This window comes from Narcine bancroftii, chromosome 1, assembly GCF_036971445.1.
Source record: "Narcine bancroftii isolate sNarBan1 chromosome 1, sNarBan1.hap1, whole genome shotgun sequence".
In the NCBI taxonomy this organism is placed as follows: domain Eukaryota; kingdom Metazoa; phylum Chordata; class Chondrichthyes; order Torpediniformes; family Narcinidae; genus Narcine; species Narcine bancroftii.
In genome coordinates this window covers 232741774-232761053 of record NC_091469.1, presented here as the reverse complement: position 1 = coordinate 232761053, position 19280 = coordinate 232741774, and the positions used below count along the sequence as shown (strand labels likewise).

The following is a 19280-nucleotide window of genomic DNA, read 5'->3' as shown; positions in this document are numbered from 1 at the left end:
TCCCCACAGCACAGGGGTCGGCCTCCTAAAAACAGATCATCAGTTCTGGGGGGGTGTCATATAGTGGCCCATGGCCTGGGCCAACACAGGAAATGGCCATCGAACGAGGCAACCGGCAAAGCATCGTGCGGGCTAAAACGCCCATTTCCACAGGCCGCCTGCAGAGCAGAGAAACTGGCCAATCACTGCCGGTGGATCACAAGGGGCCCCAATCTGGGCCCGGGCATCTGAGGTAACCAATTGGCAGCTGGTCTGCTCAGACCACGCCCTGGTGGTGACACAGCCAAGCTGACTACAAAAGGCAGAGCTGCCACTGAATTAACTCAGTGTCGAATACATTCTACTGCGGGGGGGGGGGGAGGGCTCTGTGTGTGTGTGTGTGTGTGTGTGTGTGTGTGTGTGTGTGTGTATGTGTGTGTGTTTCTTCTCCCGCAGATTCAAGCTACAGCTGTAGCAACCTCACAATAAATGTAAACAAATCTAGAAAAGTTAAATACAACTAAAAGAAAAATCTGGAGCTTCAGAAATAGCTAAGTTGAAGACAGATTTTTAGGGGTACCTGGGAACATGCAGCTCAATCTCCATTAATTGTGGAAATGCAATAAAGAAAATAAAAAGGCTCCATTCTACATTTAGAGCAATGGAAATCTGATGAAGTCATTGTAAAAGTACTAGAGTGTTGCTTCGTTCTTCTTGTTGGGCCACAAATGTTCAGTCTATTTTGGAAGGTGATATTATTGATATGGAAGAAAAGAAAATATTGTAAATATCTCCAGATAAATGTGCAATTAATCCACAAAGACACAAAAAGCTTTAAAATGCTCCAAGGCAAATTTTAAACCTACAGAAACATCTACATTCTACAATAATTTATATGCATAGTGGAGAAATATTTTTTAAATCAACTGAACAAAAGATAGAGAGTAGGGCTATAAAAAAAAGCTGAATAACTTGTTCATTCATCTTTCCAAATGTTCTGTCATGGCAAAGGACATCTGGGAATTAAATAAACATTCTACTTTAATTTGATAAACCAATGTTAATTGTCAATTCCCATAACTCAGAGGGCACACATGTGAAATTTCTCCAGTTGTTTGATGTGACGTCAGTACAGAGTCCTGGTCTCACATCCATATAGGAGAGAAGGGATGACCACAGCTCGTAGACTTTCAACTTTGTGGAGATGCGGATATTGTGTTGATTGAGCACGCTGGTGCGCAGCCTCCTCAGAGCCTGGCTGGCCTTGCTGATCCTGGAGTCAATTTCTTCTTCCAAAGACCCATCACTTGAGATGATGCTCCCGAAGTAATTCAATCTGTTCACCTTTGTCAGCTGGGTGTCAACAGTGATATTTGGTTCTATGGTGTTGATGTTTGACACAGACTGATCCAAGTACTGATGGAGCCCCTGATGCGGTGGGTGGCACATGTCATCAGAATGGACGACTATTGTATGCCTCGTCAAGCTGCTCTATAGTGAACTGAATACCAGAAGGAGACTTCAAGGTTGTCCACGCATACGCTATAAAGACACTGTGAAGAAAACCCTACGGTACTGTGACATCCGGCCAAGAGAACTAGAAGCTGCAGCTGCTGGCAGAACCTGTTGGCGAGCCCTGCGCAATGAAGCCTACACCAGTTTTGAAGACAGTCACTGCCAAAGACTGATGGAAAACCGTGAATGGCGTCACAAAGCAGCAGCCACAGTTATTACAACAGATTTCCAGTGCCCCCATTGTGGTAGACTCTGTGCAAAGTCACCTTCGCGTCCACATGTGAACTGCACAACAACGCGTCTTCTTTCAACTGAAGGACGACCAATATAACTTAGAACATTGCCAGTTGAAGAATAGGTTAAATATTGATGAAGCAATGCCATGTATGAAACTAGCATAAACTGTTCAAACATTAAAACCTCCCATAATTGGCTTCGCCCAGGCAGAACAAATCAGAGCACTAGAAGAACTCAATGAGTCAAACAACACTTGCAGACGTAAAAGGCACATGTCACAATTTTGGTTGAGACCTACAACTGGACTGAATCCAACTAGTGTTTTGATTTATATTCTAGATTCTAGAATCTTCAGTCTCTTGCCTTTTTTTGCGCAGGTGGAATCAGTTCAGGTAAAGAATCAAACGATGGAGATACCAATAATTTCAGGAAATAAAAGACTCAAGTTAAAGATGAATTTAATGTTTCTTGATTCAACTTACCCTTTGAGCATAAGATGACCAGCAATTTGCTTGGGACTCCATTTATGTGAAACTTCTCTGTAATATAAAAAAGACACTCATTAAACGTTATTTCAAATACACCAAAATATTCCTGAAGAATAACCAGTGATAAGCAAATTGAAGTCTCTCCTGCATGATTTGAACCTATTTTTTAAAAAAGATCAGAACAAAAGTGGTGGAAATCTCAAGATGTCACACATCTAAAGAAAGCAAAAAGCAGTTGAAATGTTGGACCTGAACACTTCTTTGGAAGCACCGCAACTCAGGCAGATGTCTAACTAAAAAAATGTGCAGGAGAAGGGTGGAAGAAGGGAGACCATGGAATACAGTCAAACAGATTAATGGAAGGGTGAAGAAGGGAGATGATGGCATACAGGCTAACAGATGGCTGGAAGGGTGAAGAAGGGAGACGATGGAATACAGGATAACAGATGATTGGAAGGTGAAGAAGGGAGATGATGAAATACAGGATAACAGATGAATGGAAGGTGAAGAAGGGAGATGATGGAATACAGGCTAACAGACGAATGGAAGGATGAAGAAGGGAGATGATGGAATGCAGGCTAACACATGAATGGAAGGTAAAGAAGGGAGATGATAGAATAAGGCTAACAGATGAATGGAAGGTGAAGAACGGAGATGATGGAATACAGGCTAACAGATGAATGGAAGGTGAAGAAGTGAGCTGATGGAATACAGGCTAACAGATGACTGGAAGGGTGAAGAAGGGAGAAGATAGAACACAGGCTGACAGATCACTGGAAGGGTGAAGAAGGGAGATGATGGAATACAGACTAACAGATTATTAGAAGGGTGAAAAGGGAGATGATGGAATACAAGCTAACAGATGACTGGAAGGGTGAAGAAGGGAGATGATGGAATACAGGCTAACATATAAATGGAAGGGTGAAGGGAGCTGATGGAATACAGGCGTACAGATGACTGGAAAGTGTAGAAGGGAGATGATGGAATACAGGCGCACAGATGAATGGAAGGGTGAAGAATTGCGCTGAAGGAATACAGGCTCACAGATGACTGGAAGGGTGAAGATAGAATATAGGCTAAAAGACCTCTGGAAGGGTGAAGAAGCGAGATGATGGAATACAGAAAAACAGATCATTGGAAAGTGAATAACAAAGACGATGACATACAGGCTAACAGATGATTGGAAGTTGAAGAAGGGAGATGATGGAATACAGGCTAAAAGATGATCGGAAGGCGAAGAAGGAAGATGATGGAATACAGGTTAACAGATGAATGGAAGGGAGATGATGGAATACAGACTAACAGATGAATGGAAGGTGAAGAAGGAAGATGATGGAATACAGGCTGACAGATCATTGGAAAGTGAAGATGGGAGATGATGGAATACAGACTAATAGATGATTGGAAGGTGAAGAAGGGAAATGATGGAATACAGGCTAACAGATGATTGGAAGGCGAAGAAGAGAGGTGATGGAATACAGGCTAACAGATGAATGGAAGGGTGAAGAAGAGATGATGGAATACAGGCTAACAGATGTATGGCAGGGTGAAGGTGGGAGATGATGGAATACAGGCTAACAGATGGCTGGAAGGGTGAAAAAGGGAGATGATGGAATATAGGGTAACAGATGGCTGGAAGGGTGAAGAAGGGAGATGATGGGATACAGGCTAGGAGATGTTTGAAAGGTGAAGAAAGAAGATGATGGCATACAGGCTAACAGATGATTGGAAGTTGAAGAAGGGAGATGATGGAATACAGGCTAACAGATGATTGGAAGGCGAAGAAGGAAGATGATGGAACACAGGTTAACAGATGAATGGAAGGGAGATGATGGAATACAGACCAACAGATGACTGAAAAGGTGAAGAAGGGAGATGATGGAATACAGGCAAACAGATGAACGGAAAGTGAAGAAGGGGGATGATGGAATACAGGCTAATAGATGAATGGAAGGTGAAGATGGGAGATGATAGAATAAGGCTAACAGTTGATTCGAAGGTGAAGAAGGGAGATGATGGAATATAGGCTAACATATCTCTGGAAGGTGAAGAAGGGAGAGGATGTAACACAGGTTAACAGATGAATGGAAGGGTGAAGAAGAGATGATGGAATACAGGCTAACAGATGTATGGAAGGGTGAAGGTGGGAGATGATGGAATACAGGCTAACAGATGGCTGGAAGGGTGAAAAAGGGAGATGATGGAATACAGGCTAACAGATGATTGGAATGTGAAGAAGGGAGATGATGGAATACAGGCTAACAGATGATCGGAAGGCGAAGAAGGAAGATGATGGAATACAGGCTAACAGATGAATGGAAGGTGAAGAAGGGAGATGATTGAATACAGACTAACAGATCATTGGAAAATGAAGAAGGGAGATGATGGAATACAGACTAACAGATGATTGGAAGGTGAAGAAGGGAGAGGATGTAACACAGGTTAACAGATGAATGGAAGGGTGACGGAGGGAGATGATGGAATACAAGCTAACAGAATGCTGGAAGGGTGAAAAAGGGAGATGATGGAATATAGGCTAACAGATGATCGGAAGGCGAAGAAGGAAGATGATGGAATACAGGTTAACAGATGAATGGAAGGGAGATGAAGGAATACAGACTAACAGATGAATGGAACGTGAAGAAGGGAGATGATTGAATACAGACTAATAGATCATTGGAAAGTGAAGAAGGGAGATGATGGAATACAGACTAACAGATGATTGGAAAATGAAGAAGGGCGAGGATGCAACACAGGCTAACAGATGAATGGAAGGGTGAAGGAGGGAGGATGGAATACAGGCTAACAGATGGCTGGAAGGGTAAAAAAGGGAGATGATGGAATATAGGCTAACAGATGATTGGAATGTGAAGAAGGGAGATGATGGAATGCAGGCTAACAGATGAAAGGAAGGGTGAAGAAGGGAGATGATGGAATACAGGCTAACAGAGGAATGGAAGGTTAAGAAGGAAGATGATGGAATACAGGCTGACAGATCATTGGAAAGTGAAGATGGGAGATGATGGAATACAGACTAATAGATAATTGGAAGCTGAAGAAGGGAGATGATGGAATACAGGCTAACAGATGATTGGAAGGTGAAGAAGGGAAATGATGGAATACAGGCTAACAGATGATTGGAAGGCGAAGAAGAGAGGTGATGGAATACAGGCTAACAGATGACTGGAAAGTGAAGAAGAGATGATGGAATACAGGCTAACAGATGTATGGCAGCGTGAAGGTGGGAGATGATGGAATACAGGCTAACAGATGGCTGGAAGGGTGAAAAAGGGAGATGATGGAATACAGGGTAACAGATGGCTGGAAGGGTGAAGAAGGGAGATGATGGGATACAGGCTAACAGATGATTGGAAGTTGAAGAAGGGAGATGATGGAATACAGGCTAACAGATGATTGGAAGGCGAAGAAGGAAGATGATGGAACACAGGTTAACAGATGAATGGAAGGGAGATGATGGAATACAGACCAACAGATGACTGAAAAGGTTAAGAAGGGAGATGATGGAATACAGGCAAACAGATGAACGGAAAGTGAAGAAGGGGGATGATGGAATACAGGCTAATAGATGAATGGAAGGTGAAGATGGGAGATGATAGAATAAGGCTAACAGATGAATGGAAGGTGAAGAAGGGAGATGATGGAATACAGGCTAACAGTTGATTCGAAGGTGAAGAAGGGAGATGATGGAATATAGGCTAACATATCTCTGGAAGGTGAAGAATGATGATGGAATACAGGTTTACAGATGAATGGAAGGGAGATGATGGAATACAGACTAACAGATTAATGGAAGGTGAAGAAGGGAGATGATGGAATACAGGATAACAGATGAATGGAATGTGAAGAAGAGAGATGATGGAATACAGGCGCACAGATGAATGGAAGGGTGAAGAATTGCACTGAAGGAATACAGGCTAACAGATGACTGGAAGGGTTAAGAAGGGAAAAGATAGAATACAGGCTAACAGATGAATGGAAGTGAATAATGAAGATGATGACATACAGGCTAACAGATGATTGGAAGTTGAAGAAGGAAGATGATAGAATACAGGCTAACAGATGATCGGAAGGCGAAGAAGGAAGATGATGGAATACAGGTTAACAGATGAATGGAAGGGAGATTATGGAATACAGACTAACAGATGAATGGAAGGTGAAGAAGGGAGATGATTGAATACAGACTAACAGATCATTGGAAAGTGAAGAAGGGAGATGATGGAATACAGACTAACAAATGATTGGAAGGTGAAGAAGGGAGACGATGTAACACAGGTTAACAGATGAATGGAAGGGTGAAGAAGAGATGATGGAATACAGACTAACAGATGTATGGAAGGGTGAAGGTGGGAGATGATGGAATACAGGCTAACAGATGGCTGGAAGGGTGAAAAAGGGAGATGATGGAATACAGGCTAACAGATGATTGGAATGTGAAGAAGGGAGATGATGGAATACAGGCTAACAGATGATCGGAAGGCGAAGAAGGAAGATGATGGAATACAGGCTAACAGATGATTGGAAGTTGAAGAAGGGAGATGATAGAATACAGGCTAACAGATGATCGGAAGGCGAAGAAGGAAGATAATGGAATACAGGTTAACAGATGAATGGAAGGGAGATGATGGAATACAGACTAACAGATCATTGGAAAGAAGGGAGATGATGGAATACAGACTAACAGATGATTGGAAGGTGAAGAAGGGAGAGGATGGAATACACGCTAACAGATGAATTGAAGTGTGAAGAAGAGAGATGAAGGAATACAGGCTAACAGATGAATGGAAGTGAATAATGAAGATGATGCCATACAGGCTAACAGATGATTGGAAGTTGAAGAAGGGAGATGATGGAATACAGGCTAACAGATGATTGGAAGGCGAAGAAGGAAGATGATGGAATGCAGGTTAACAGATGAATGGAAGGGAGATGATGGAATACAGACTAACAGATGAATGGAAGGTGAAGAAGGGAGATGATTGAAAACAGACTACAGATCATGGGAAAGTGAAGAAGGGAGATGATGGAATACAGACTAACAGATGATTGGAAGGTGAAGAAGGGAGAGGATGTAACACAGGCTAACAGATGAATGGAAGGGTGAAGAACAGAGATGATGGAATACAGGCTAACAGATGTATGGAAGGGTGAAGGTGGGAGATGATGGAATACAGGCTAACAGATGGCTGGAAGGGTGAAAAAGGGAGATGATGGAATACAGGCTAACAGATGATTGGAATGTGAAGAAGGGAGATGATGGAATACAGGCTAACAGATGAATGGAAGTGAATAATGAAGATGATGACATACAGGCTAACAGATGATTGGAAGTTGAAGTAGGGAGATGATAGAATACAGGCTAACAGATGATCGGAGGGCGAAGAAGGAAGATGATGGAATACAGGTTAACAGATGAATGGAAGGGAGATGATGGAATACAGACTAACAGATGAATGGAAGGTGAAGAAGGGAGATGATTGAATACAGACTAACAGATCATTGGAAAGTGAAGAAGGGAGATGATGGAATACAGGCTAACAGATGATTGGAAGTTGAAGAAGGGAGATGATGGAATACAGGCTAACAGATGATTGGAAGGCGAAGAAGGAAGATGATGGAACACAGGTTAACAGATGAATGGAAGGGAGATGATGGAATACAGACCAACAGACGACTGAAAAGGTGAAGAAGGGAGATGATGGAATACAGGCAAACAGATGAACGGAAAATGAAGAAGGGGGATGATGGAATACAGGCTAATAGATGAATGGAAGGTGAAGATGGGAGATGATAGAATAAGGCTAACAGATGAATGGAAGGTGAAGAAGGGAGATGATGGAATACAGGCTAACAGTTGATTCGAAGGTGAAGAAGGGAGATGATGGAATATAGGCTAACATATCTCTGGAAGGTGAAGAATGATGATGGAATACAGGTTTACAGATGAATGGAAGGGAGATGATGGAATACAGACTAACAGATGAATGGAAGGTGAAGAAGCGAGATGATAGAATACAGGATAACAGATGAATGGAATGTGAAGAAGAGAGATGATGGAATACAGGCGCACAGATGAATGGAAGGGTGAAGAATTGCACTGAAGGAATACAGGCTAACAGATGACTGGAAAGTGAAGAAGAGATGATGGAATACAGGCTAACAGATGTATGGCAGGGTGAAGGTGGGAGATGATGGAATACAGGCTAACAGATGGCTGGAAGGGTGAAAAAGGGAGATGATGGAATACAGGCTAACAGATGATTGGAATGTGAAGAAGGGAGATGATGGAATACAGGCTAACAGATGAATGGAAGTGAATAATGAAGATGATGACATACAGGCTAACAGATGATTGGAAGTTGAAGTAGGGAGATGATAGAATACAGGCTAACAGATGATCGGAGGGCGAAGAAGGAAGATGATGGAATACAGGTTAACAGATGAATGGAAGGGAGATGATGGAATACAGACTAACAGATGAATGGAAGGTGAAGAAGGGAGATGATTGAATACAGACTAACAGATCATTGGAAAGTGAAGAAGGGAGATGATGGAATACAGGCTAACAGATGATTGGAAGTTGAAGAAGGGAGATGATGGAATACAGGCTAACAGATGATTGGAAGGCGAAGGAAGATGATGGAACACAGGTTAACAGATGAATGGAAGGGAGATGATGGAATACAGACCAACAGACGACTGAAAAGGTGAAGAAGGGAGATGATGGAATACAGGCAAACAGATGAACGGAAAATGAAGAAGGGGGATGATGGAATACAGGCTAATAGATGAATGGAAGGTGAAGATGGGAGATGATAGAATAAGGCTAACAGATGAATGGAAGGTGAAGAAGGGAGATGATGGAATACAGGCTAACAGATGGCTGGAAGGGTGAAAAAGGGAGATGATGGAATACAGGGTAACAGATGGCTGGAAGGGTGAAGAAGGGAGATGATGGGATACAGGCTAACAGATGATTGGAAGTTGAAGAAGGGAGATGATGGAATACAGGCTAACAGATGATTGGAAGGCGAAGAAGGAAGATGATGGAACACAGGTTAACAGATGAATGGAAGGGAGATGATGGAATACAGACCAACAGATGACTGAAAAGGTGAAGAAGGGAGATGATGGAATACAGGCAAACAGATGAACGGAAAGTGAAGAAGGGGGATGATGGAATACAGGCTAATAGATGAATGGAAGGTGAAGATGGGAGATGATAGAATAAGGCTAACAGATGAATGGAAGGTGAAGAAGGGAGATGATGGAATACAGGCTAACAGTTGATTCGAAGGTGAAGAAGGGAGATGATGGAATATAGGCTAACATATCTCTGGAAGGTGAAGAATGATGATGGAATACAGGTTTACAGATGAATGGAAGGGAGATGATGGAATACAGACTAACAGATTAATGGAAGGTGAAGAAGGGAGATGATGGAATACAGGATAACAGATGAATGGAATGTGAAGAAGAGAGATGATGGAATACAGGCGCACAGATGAATGGAAGGGTGAAGAATTGCACTGAAGGAATACAGGCTAACAGATGACTGGAAGGGTTAAGAAGGGAAAAGATAGAATACAGGCTAACAGATGAATGGAAGTGAATAATGAAGATGATGACATACAGGCTAACAGATGATTGGAAGTTGAAGAAGGAAGATGATAGAATACAGGCTAACAGATGATCGGAAGGCGAAGAAGGAAGATGATGGAATACAGGTTAACAGATGAATGGAAGGGAGATTATGGAATACAGACTAACAGATGAATGGAAGGTGAAGAAGGGAGATGATTGAATACAGACTAACAGATCATTGGAAAGTGAAGAAGGGAGATGATGGAATACAGACTAACAAATGATTGGAAGGTGAAGAAGGGAGACGATGTAACACAGGTTAACAGATGAATGGAAGGGTGAAGAAGAGATGATGGAATACAGACTAACAGATGTATGGAAGGGTGAAGGTGGGAGATGATGGAATACAGGCTAACAGATGGCTGGAAGGGTGAAAAAGGGAGATGATGGAATACAGGCTAACAGATGATTGGAATGTGAAGAAGGGAGATGATGGAATACAGGCTAACAGATGATCGGAAGGCGAAGAAGGAAGATGATGGAATACAGGCTAACAGATGATTGGAAGTTGAAGAAGGGAGATGATAGAATACAGGCTAACAGATGATCGGAAGGCGAAGAAGGAAGATAATGGAATACAGGTTAACAGATGAATGGAAGGGAGATGATGGAATACAGACTAACAGATCATTGGAAAGAAGGGAGATGATGGAATACAGACTAACAGATGATTGGAAGGTGAAGAAGGGAGAGGATGGAATACACGCTAACAGATGAATTGAAGTGTGAAGAAGAGAGATGAAGGAATACAGGCTAACAGATGAATGGAAGTGAATAATGAAGATGATGCCATACAGGCTAACAGATGATTGGAAGTTGAAGAAGGGAGATGATGGAATACAGGCTAACAGATGATTGGAAGGCGAAGAAGGAAGATGATGGAATGCAGGTTAACAGATGAATGGAAGGGAGATGATGGAATACAGACTAACAGATGAATGGAAGGTGAAGAAGGGAGATGATTGAAAACAGACTACAGATCATGGGAAAGTGAAGAAGGGAGATGATGGAATACAGACTAACAGATGATTGGAAGGTGAAGAAGGGAGAGGATGTAACACAGGCTAACAGATGAATGGAAGGGTGAAGAACAGAGATGATGGAATACAGGCTAACAGATGTATGGAAGGGTGAAGGTGGGAGATGATGGAATACAGGCTAACAGATGGCTGGAAGGGTGAAAAAGGGAGATGATGGAATACAGGCTAACAGATGATTGGAATGTGAAGAAGGGAGATGATGGAATACAGGCTAACAGATGAATGGAAGTGAATAATGAAGATGATGACATACAGGCTAACAGATGATTGGAAGTTGAAGTAGGGAGATGATAGAATACAGGCTAACAGATGATCGGAGGGCGAAGAAGGAAGATGATGGAATACAGGTTAACAGATGAATGGAAGGGAGATGATGGAATACAGACTAACAGATGAATGGAAGGTGAAGAAGGGAGATGATTGAATACAGACTAACAGATCATTGGAAAGTGAAGAAGGGAGATGATGGAATACAGGCTAACAGATGATTGGAAGTTGAAGAAGGGAGATGATGGAATACAGGCTAACAGATGATTGGAAGGCGAAGAAGGAAGATGATGGAACACAGGTTAACAGATGAATGGAAGGGAGATGATGGAATACAGACCAACAGACGACTGAAAAGGTGAAGAAGGGAGATGATGGAATACAGGCAAACAGATGAACGGAAAATGAAGAAGGGGGATGATGGAATACAGGCTAATAGATGAAAGGAAGGTGAAGATGGGAGATGATAGAATAAGGCTAACAGATGAATGGAAGGTGAAGAAGGGAGATGATGGAATACAGGCTAACAGTTGATTCGAAGGTGAAGAAGGGAGATGATGGAATATAGGCTAACATATCTCTGGAAGGTGAAGAATGATGATGGAATACAGGTTTACAGATGAATGGAAGGGAGATGATGGAATACAGACTAACAGATGAATGGAAGGTGAAGAAGCGAGATGATAGAATACAGGATAACAGATGAATGGAATGTGAAGAAGAGAGATGATGGAATACAGGCGCACAGATGAATGGAAGGGTGAAGAATTGCACTGAAGGAATACAGGCTAACAGATGACTGGAAAGTGAAGAAGAGATGATGGAATACAGGCTAACAGATGTATGGCAGGGTGAAGGTGGGAGATGATGGAATACAGGCTAACAGATGGCTGGAAGGGTGAAAAAGGGAGATGATGGAATACAGGCTAACAGATGATTGGAATGTGAAGAAGGGAGATGATGGAATACAGGCTAACAGATGAATGGAAGTGAATAATGAAGATGATGACATACAGGCTAACAGATGATTGGAAGTTGAAGTAGGGAGATGATAGAATACAGGCTAACAGATGATCGGAGGGCGAAGAAGGAAGATGATGGAATACAGGTTAACAGATGAATGGAAGGGAGATGATGGAATACAGACTAACAGATGAATGGAAGGTGAAGAAGGGAGATGATTGAATACAGACTAACAGATCATTGGAAAGTGAAGAAGGGAGATGATGGAATACAGGCTAACAGATGATTGGAAGTTGAAGAAGGGAGATGATGGAATACAGGCTAACAGATGATTGGAAGGCGAAGGAAGATGATGGAACACAGGTTAACAGATGAATGGAAGGGAGATGATGGAATACAGACCAACAGACGACTGAAAAGGTGAAGAAGGGAGATGATGGAATACAGGCAAACAGATGAACGGAAAATGAAGAAGGGGGATGATGGAATACAGGCTAATAGATGAATGGAAGGTGAAGATGGGAGATGATAGAATAAGGCTAACAGATGAATGGAAGGTGAAGAAGGGAGATGATGGAATACAGGCTAACAGTTGATTCGAAGGTGAAGAAGGGAGATGATGGAATATAGGCTAACATATCTCTGGAAGGTGAAGAATGATGATGGAATACAGGTTTACAGATGAATGGAAGGGAGATGATGGAATACAGACTAACAGATGAATGGAAGGTGAAGAAGCGAGATGATAGAATACAGGATAACAGATGAATGGAATGTGAAGAAGAGAGATGATGGAATACAGGCGCACAGATGAATGGAAGGGTGAAGAATTGCACTGAAGGAATACAGGCTAACAGATGACTGGAAGGGTGAAGAAGGGAAAAGATAGAATACAGGCTAACAGATGAATGGAATATGAAGAAGGGAGATGATGGAATACAGGCTAACAGATGAATGGAAGTGAATAATGAAGATGATGACATACAGGCTAACAGATGATTGGAAGTTGAAGAAGGAAGATGATAGAATACAGGCTAACAGATGATCGGAAGGCGAAGAAGGAAGATGATGGAATACAGGTTAACAGATGAATGGAAGGGAGATTATGGAATACAGACTAACAGATGAATGGAAGGAGAAGAAGGGAGATGATTGAATACAGACTAACAGATCATTGGAAAGTGAAGAAGGGAGATGATGGAATACAGACTAACAGATGATTGGAAGGTGAAGAAGGGAGACGATGTAACACAGGTTAACAGATGAATGGAAGGGTGAAGAAGAGATGATGGAATACAGGCTAACAGATGGCTGGAAGGGTGAAAAAGGGAGATGATGGAATACAGGCTAACAGATGATTGGAATGTGAAGAAGGGAGATGATGGAATACAGGCTAACAGATGAATGGAAGTGAATAACAAAGATGATGACATACAGGCTAACAGATGATTGGAAGTTGAAGAAGGGAGATGATAGAATACAGGCTAACAGATGATCGGAAGGCGAAGAAGGAAGATGATGGAATACAGGTTAACAGATGAAAGGAAGGGAGATGATGGAATACAGACTAACAGATCATTGGAAAGAAGGGAGATGATGGAATACAGACTAACAGATGATTGGAAGGTGAAGAAGGGAGAGGATGGAATACACGCTAACAGATGAATTGAAGTGTGAAGAAGAGAGATGAAGGAATACAGGCTAACAGATGAATGGAAGTGAATAATGAAGATGATGCCATACAGGCTAACAGATGATTGGAAGTTGAAGAAGGGAGATGATGGAATACAGGCTAACAGATGATTGGATGGCGAAGAAGGAAGATGATGGAATGCAGGTTAACAGATTAATGGAAGGGAGATGATGGAATACAGACTAACAGATGAATGGAAGGTGAAGAAGGGAGATGATTGAAAACAGACTACAGATCATGGGAAAGTGAAGAAGGGAGATGATGGAATACAGACTAACAGATGATTGGAAGGTGAAGAAGGGAGAGGATGTAACACAGGCTAACAGATGAATGGAAGGGTGAAGAACAGAGATGATGGAATACAGGCTAACAGATGTATGGAAGGGTGAAGGTGGGAGATGATGGAATACAGGCTAACAGATGGCTGGAAGCGTGAAAAAGGGAGATGATGGAATACAGGCTAACAGATGATTGGAATGTGAAGAAGGGAGATGATGGAATACAGGCTAACAGATGAATGGAAGTGAATAATGAAGATGATGAAATACAGGCTAACAGATGATTGGAAGTTGAAGTAGGGAGATGATAGAATACAGGCTAACAGATGATCGGAGGGCGAAGAAGGAAGATGATGGAATACAGGTTAACAGATGAATGGAAGGGAGATGATGGAATACAGACTAACAGATGAATGGAAGGTGAAGAAGAGAGATGATTGAATACAGACTAACAGATCATTGGAAAATGAAGAAGGGAGATGATGGAATACAGACTAACAGATGATTGGAAGGTGAAGAAGGGAGAGGATGTAACACAGGTTAGCAGATGAATGGAAGGGTGACGGAGGGAGATGATGGAATACAAGCTAACAGAATGCTGGAAGGGTGAAAAAGGGAGATGATGGAATATAGGCTAACAGATGATTGGAATGTGAAGAAGGGAGATGATGGAATACAGGCTAACAGAGGAATGGAAGGTGAAGAAGGGAGATGATTGGAAGGTGAAGAAGGGAAATGATGGAATACAGGCTAACAGATGATTGGAAGGCAAAGAAGGGAGATGATAGAATACAGCTTAACAGATGAATGGAAGGTGAAGAAGGGAGATGATGGAATACAAGCTAAAAGATGAATGGAAGGGTGAAGAAGGGAGATGATGGAATACAGGCTAACAGATGAATAGAAGGTGAAGAAGGGAGATGATGGAATACAGGCTAACAGATGATCGGAAGGTGAAGAAGGGAGATGATGGCATACAGGCTAACAGATTATTGGAAGGTGAAGAAGGGAGATGATGTAATACAGGCTAACAGATCATTGGAAGGTGAAGAAGGGAGCTGATAGAATACAGGCTAACATATGAATGGAAGGGTGAAGGTAGCTGATGGAATTCAGGTGAACAGATGAATGGAAGGGTGAAGAAGTGAGCTGATGGAATACAGGCTAACAGATGACTGGAAGGGTGAAGAAGGGAGAAGATCGAACACAAGCTAACAGATTACTGGAAGGGTGTAGAAGGGAGATGATGGAATACAGGCTAACAGATGATTAGAAGGGTGAAGAAGGGAGGTGATGGAATACAGGCTAACAGATGTATGGAAGGGTGAAGGTGGGAGATGATGGAATACAGGCTAACAGATGGCTGGAAGGGTGAAAAAGGGAGATGATGGAATACAGGCTAACAGATGAACGGAAGGGTGAAGAAGGGAGATGATGGAATACAGGCTAACAGATGAATGGAAGTGAATAACAAAGATGATGACATACAGGCTAACAGATGATTGGAAGTTGAAGAAGGGAGATGTTGGAATACAGGCTAACAGATGATCGGAAGGCGAAGAAGGAAGATGATGGAATACAGGTTAACAGATGAATGGAAGGCAGATGATGGAATACAGACTAACAGATGAATGGAAGGTGAAGAAGGGAGATGATTGAAAACAGACTAACAGATCATGGGAAAGTGAAGAAGGGAGATGATGGAATACAGGCTAACAGATGATTGGAAGGCGTAGAAGGAAGATGATGGAATACAGGTTAACAGATGAATGGAAGGGAGATGATGGAATACAGACTAACAGATGAATGGAAGGTGAAGAAGGGAGATGATTGAAAACAGACTAACAGATCATGGGAAAGTGAAGAAGGGAGATGATGTAATACAGACTAACAGATGAATGGAAGGTGAAGATGGGAGATGATAGAATAAGGCTAACAGATGAATGGAAGGTGAAGAAGGGAGATGATGGAATACAGACTACCAGATGACTGGAAGGGTGATGATGGAATATAGCTAACAGATGATTGGAAGGCGAAGAAGGAAGATGATGGAACACAGGTTAACAGATGAATGGAAGGGAGATGATGGAATACAGACCAACAGACGACTGAAAAGGTGAAGAAGGGAGATGATGGAATACAGGCAAACAGATGAACGGAAAATGAAGAAGGGGGATGATGGAATACAGGCTAATAGATGAATGGAAGGTGAAGATGGGAGATGATAGAATAAGGCTAACAGATGAATGGAAGGTGAAGAAGGGAGATGATGGAATACAGGCTAACAGTTGATTCGAAGGTGAAGAAGGGAGATGATGGAATATAGGCTAACATATCTCTGGAAGGTGAAGAATGATGATGGAATACAGGTTTACAGATGAATGGAAGGGAGATGATGGAATACAGACTAACAGATGAATGGAAGGTGAAGAAGCGAGATGATGGAATACAGGATAACAGATGAATGGAATGTGAAGAAGAGAGATGATGGAATACAGGCGCACAGATGAATGGAAGGGTGAAGAATTGCACTGAAGGAATACAGGCTAACAGATGACTGGAAGGGTGAAGAAGGGAAAAGATAGAATACAGGCTAACAGATGAATGGAATATGAAGAAGGGAGATGATGGAATACAGACTAACAGATGAATGGAAGTGAATAATGAAGATGATGACATACAGGCTAACAGATGATTGGAAGTTGAAGAAGGAAGATGATAGAATACAGGCTAACAGATGATCGGAAGGCGAAGAAGGAAGATGATGGAATACAGGTTAACAGATGAATGGAAGGGAGATTATGGAATACAGACTAACAGATGAATGGAAGGAGAAGAAGGGAGATGATTGAATACAGACTAACAGATCATTGGAAAGTGAAGAAGGGAGATGATGGAATACAGACTAACAGATGATTGGAAGGTGAAGAAGGGAGACAGTGTAACACAGGTTAACAGATGAATGGAAGGGTGAAGAAGAGATGATGGAATACAGGCTAACAGATGTATGGAAGGGTGAAGGTGGGAGATGATGGAATACAGGCTAACAGATGGCTGGAAGGGTGAAAAAGGGAGATGATGGAATACAGGCTAACAGATGATTGGAATGTGAAGAAGGGAGATGATGGAATACAGGCTAACAGATGAATGGAAGTGAATAACAAAGATGATGACATACAGGCTAACAGATGATTGGAAGTTGAAGAAGGGAGATGATAGAATACAGGCTAACAGATGATCGGAAGGCGAAGAAGGAAGATGATGGAATACAGGTTAACAGATGAAAGGAAGGGAGATGATGGAATACAGACTAACAGATCATTGGAAAGAAGGGAGATGATGGAATACAGACTAACAGATGATTGGAAGGTGAAGAAGGGAGAGGATGGAATACACGCTAACAGATGAATTGAAGTGTGAAGAAGAGAGATGAAGGAATACAGGCTAACAGATGAATGGAAGTGAATAATGAAGATGATGCCATACAGGCTAACAGATTATTGGAAGGTGAAGAAGGGAGATGATGTAATACAGGCTAACAGATCATTGGAAGGTGAAGAAGGGAGCTGATAGAATACAGGCTAACATATGAATGGAAGGGTGAAGGTAGCTGATGGAATTCAGGTGAACAGATGAATGGAAGGGTGAAGAAGTGAGCTGATGGAATACAGGCTAACAGATGACTGGAAGGGTGAAGAAGAGAGATGATTGAATACAGACTAACAGATCATTGGAAAATGAAGAAGGGAGATGATGGAATACAGACTAATATATGATTAGAAGGGTAAAGAAGGGAGATGATGGAATACAGGCTAACAGATGACTGGAAAGTGAAGAAGGGAGATGATAGAATAAGGCTAACAGATGAATGGAAAGTGAAGAAGGGAGATGATGGAATACAGGCTAACAGATGAATGGAAGTGAATAACAAAGATGATGACATACAGGCTAACAGATGATTGGAAGTTGAAGAAGGGAGATGTTGGAATACAGGCTAACAGATGATCGGAAGGCGAAGAAGGAAGATGATGGAATACAGGTTAACAGATGAATGGAAGGCAGATGATGGAATACAGACTAACAGATGAATGGAAGGTGAAGAAGGGAGATGATGGAATACAAGCTAAAAGATGAATGGAAGGGTGAAGAAGGGAGATGATGGAATACAGGCTAACAGATGAATAGAAGGTGAAGAAGGGAGATGATGGAATACAGGCTAACAGATGATCGGAAGGTGAAGAAGGGAGATGATGGCATACAGGCTAACAGATTATTGGAAGGTGAAGAAGGGAGATGATGTAATACAGGCTAACAGATCATTGGAAGGTGAAGAAGGGAGCTGATAGAATACAGGCTAACATATGAATGGAAGGGTGAAGGTAGCTGATGGAATTCAGGTGAACAGATGAATGGAAGGGTGAAGAAGTGAGCTGATGGAATACAGGCTAACAGATGACTGGAAGGGTGAAGAAGGGAGAAGATCGAACACAAGCTAACAGATTACTGGAAGGGTGTAGAAGGGAGATGATGGAATACAGGCTAACAGATGATTAGAAGGGTGAAGAAGGGAGGTGATGGAATACAGGCTAACAGATGTATGGAAGGGTGAAGGTGGGAGATGATGGAATACAGGCTAACAGATGGCTGGAAGGGTGAAAAAGGGAGATGATGGAATACAGGCTAACAGATGAACGGAAGGGTGAAGAAGGGAGATGATGGAATACAGGCTAACAGATGAATGGAAGTGAATAACAAAGATGATGACATACAGGCTAACAGATGATTGGAAGTTGAAGAAGGGAGATGTTGGAATACAGGCTAACAGATGATCGGAAGGCGAAGAAGGAAGATGATGGAATACAGGTTAACAGATGAATGGAAGACAGATGATGGAATACAGACTAACAGATGAATGGAAGGTGAAGAAGGGAGATGATTGAAAACAGACTAACAGATCATGGGAAAGTGAAGAAGGGAGATGATGGAATACAGGCTAACAGATGATTGGAAGGCATAGAAGGAAGATGATGGAATACAGGTTAACAGATGAATGGAAGGGAGATGATGGAATACAGACTAACAGATGAATGGAAGGTGAAGAAGGGAGATGATTGAAAACAGACTAACAGATCATGGGAAAGTGAAGAAGGGAGATTAT

The 19280-nt window shown here is 42.0% G+C and overlaps 1 protein-coding gene across 3 annotated transcripts in view; it reads right to left on the bottom strand.

Annotated features, from left to right (window-relative positions):
• slc25a46 (solute carrier family 25 member 46) overlaps positions 1–19280 on the bottom strand; it is an 85937-nt gene that overhangs the window by 8256 nt on the left and 58401 nt on the right. For all 3 annotated transcript variants that reach the window (XM_069892727.1, XM_069892743.1, XM_069892733.1), the window contains one exon: positions 2214–2270. In XM_069892727.1, the coding sequence (XP_069748828.1) occupies positions 2214–2270 (57 nt within the window). The remainder of the gene's footprint in view (positions 1–2213; positions 2271–19280) is intronic.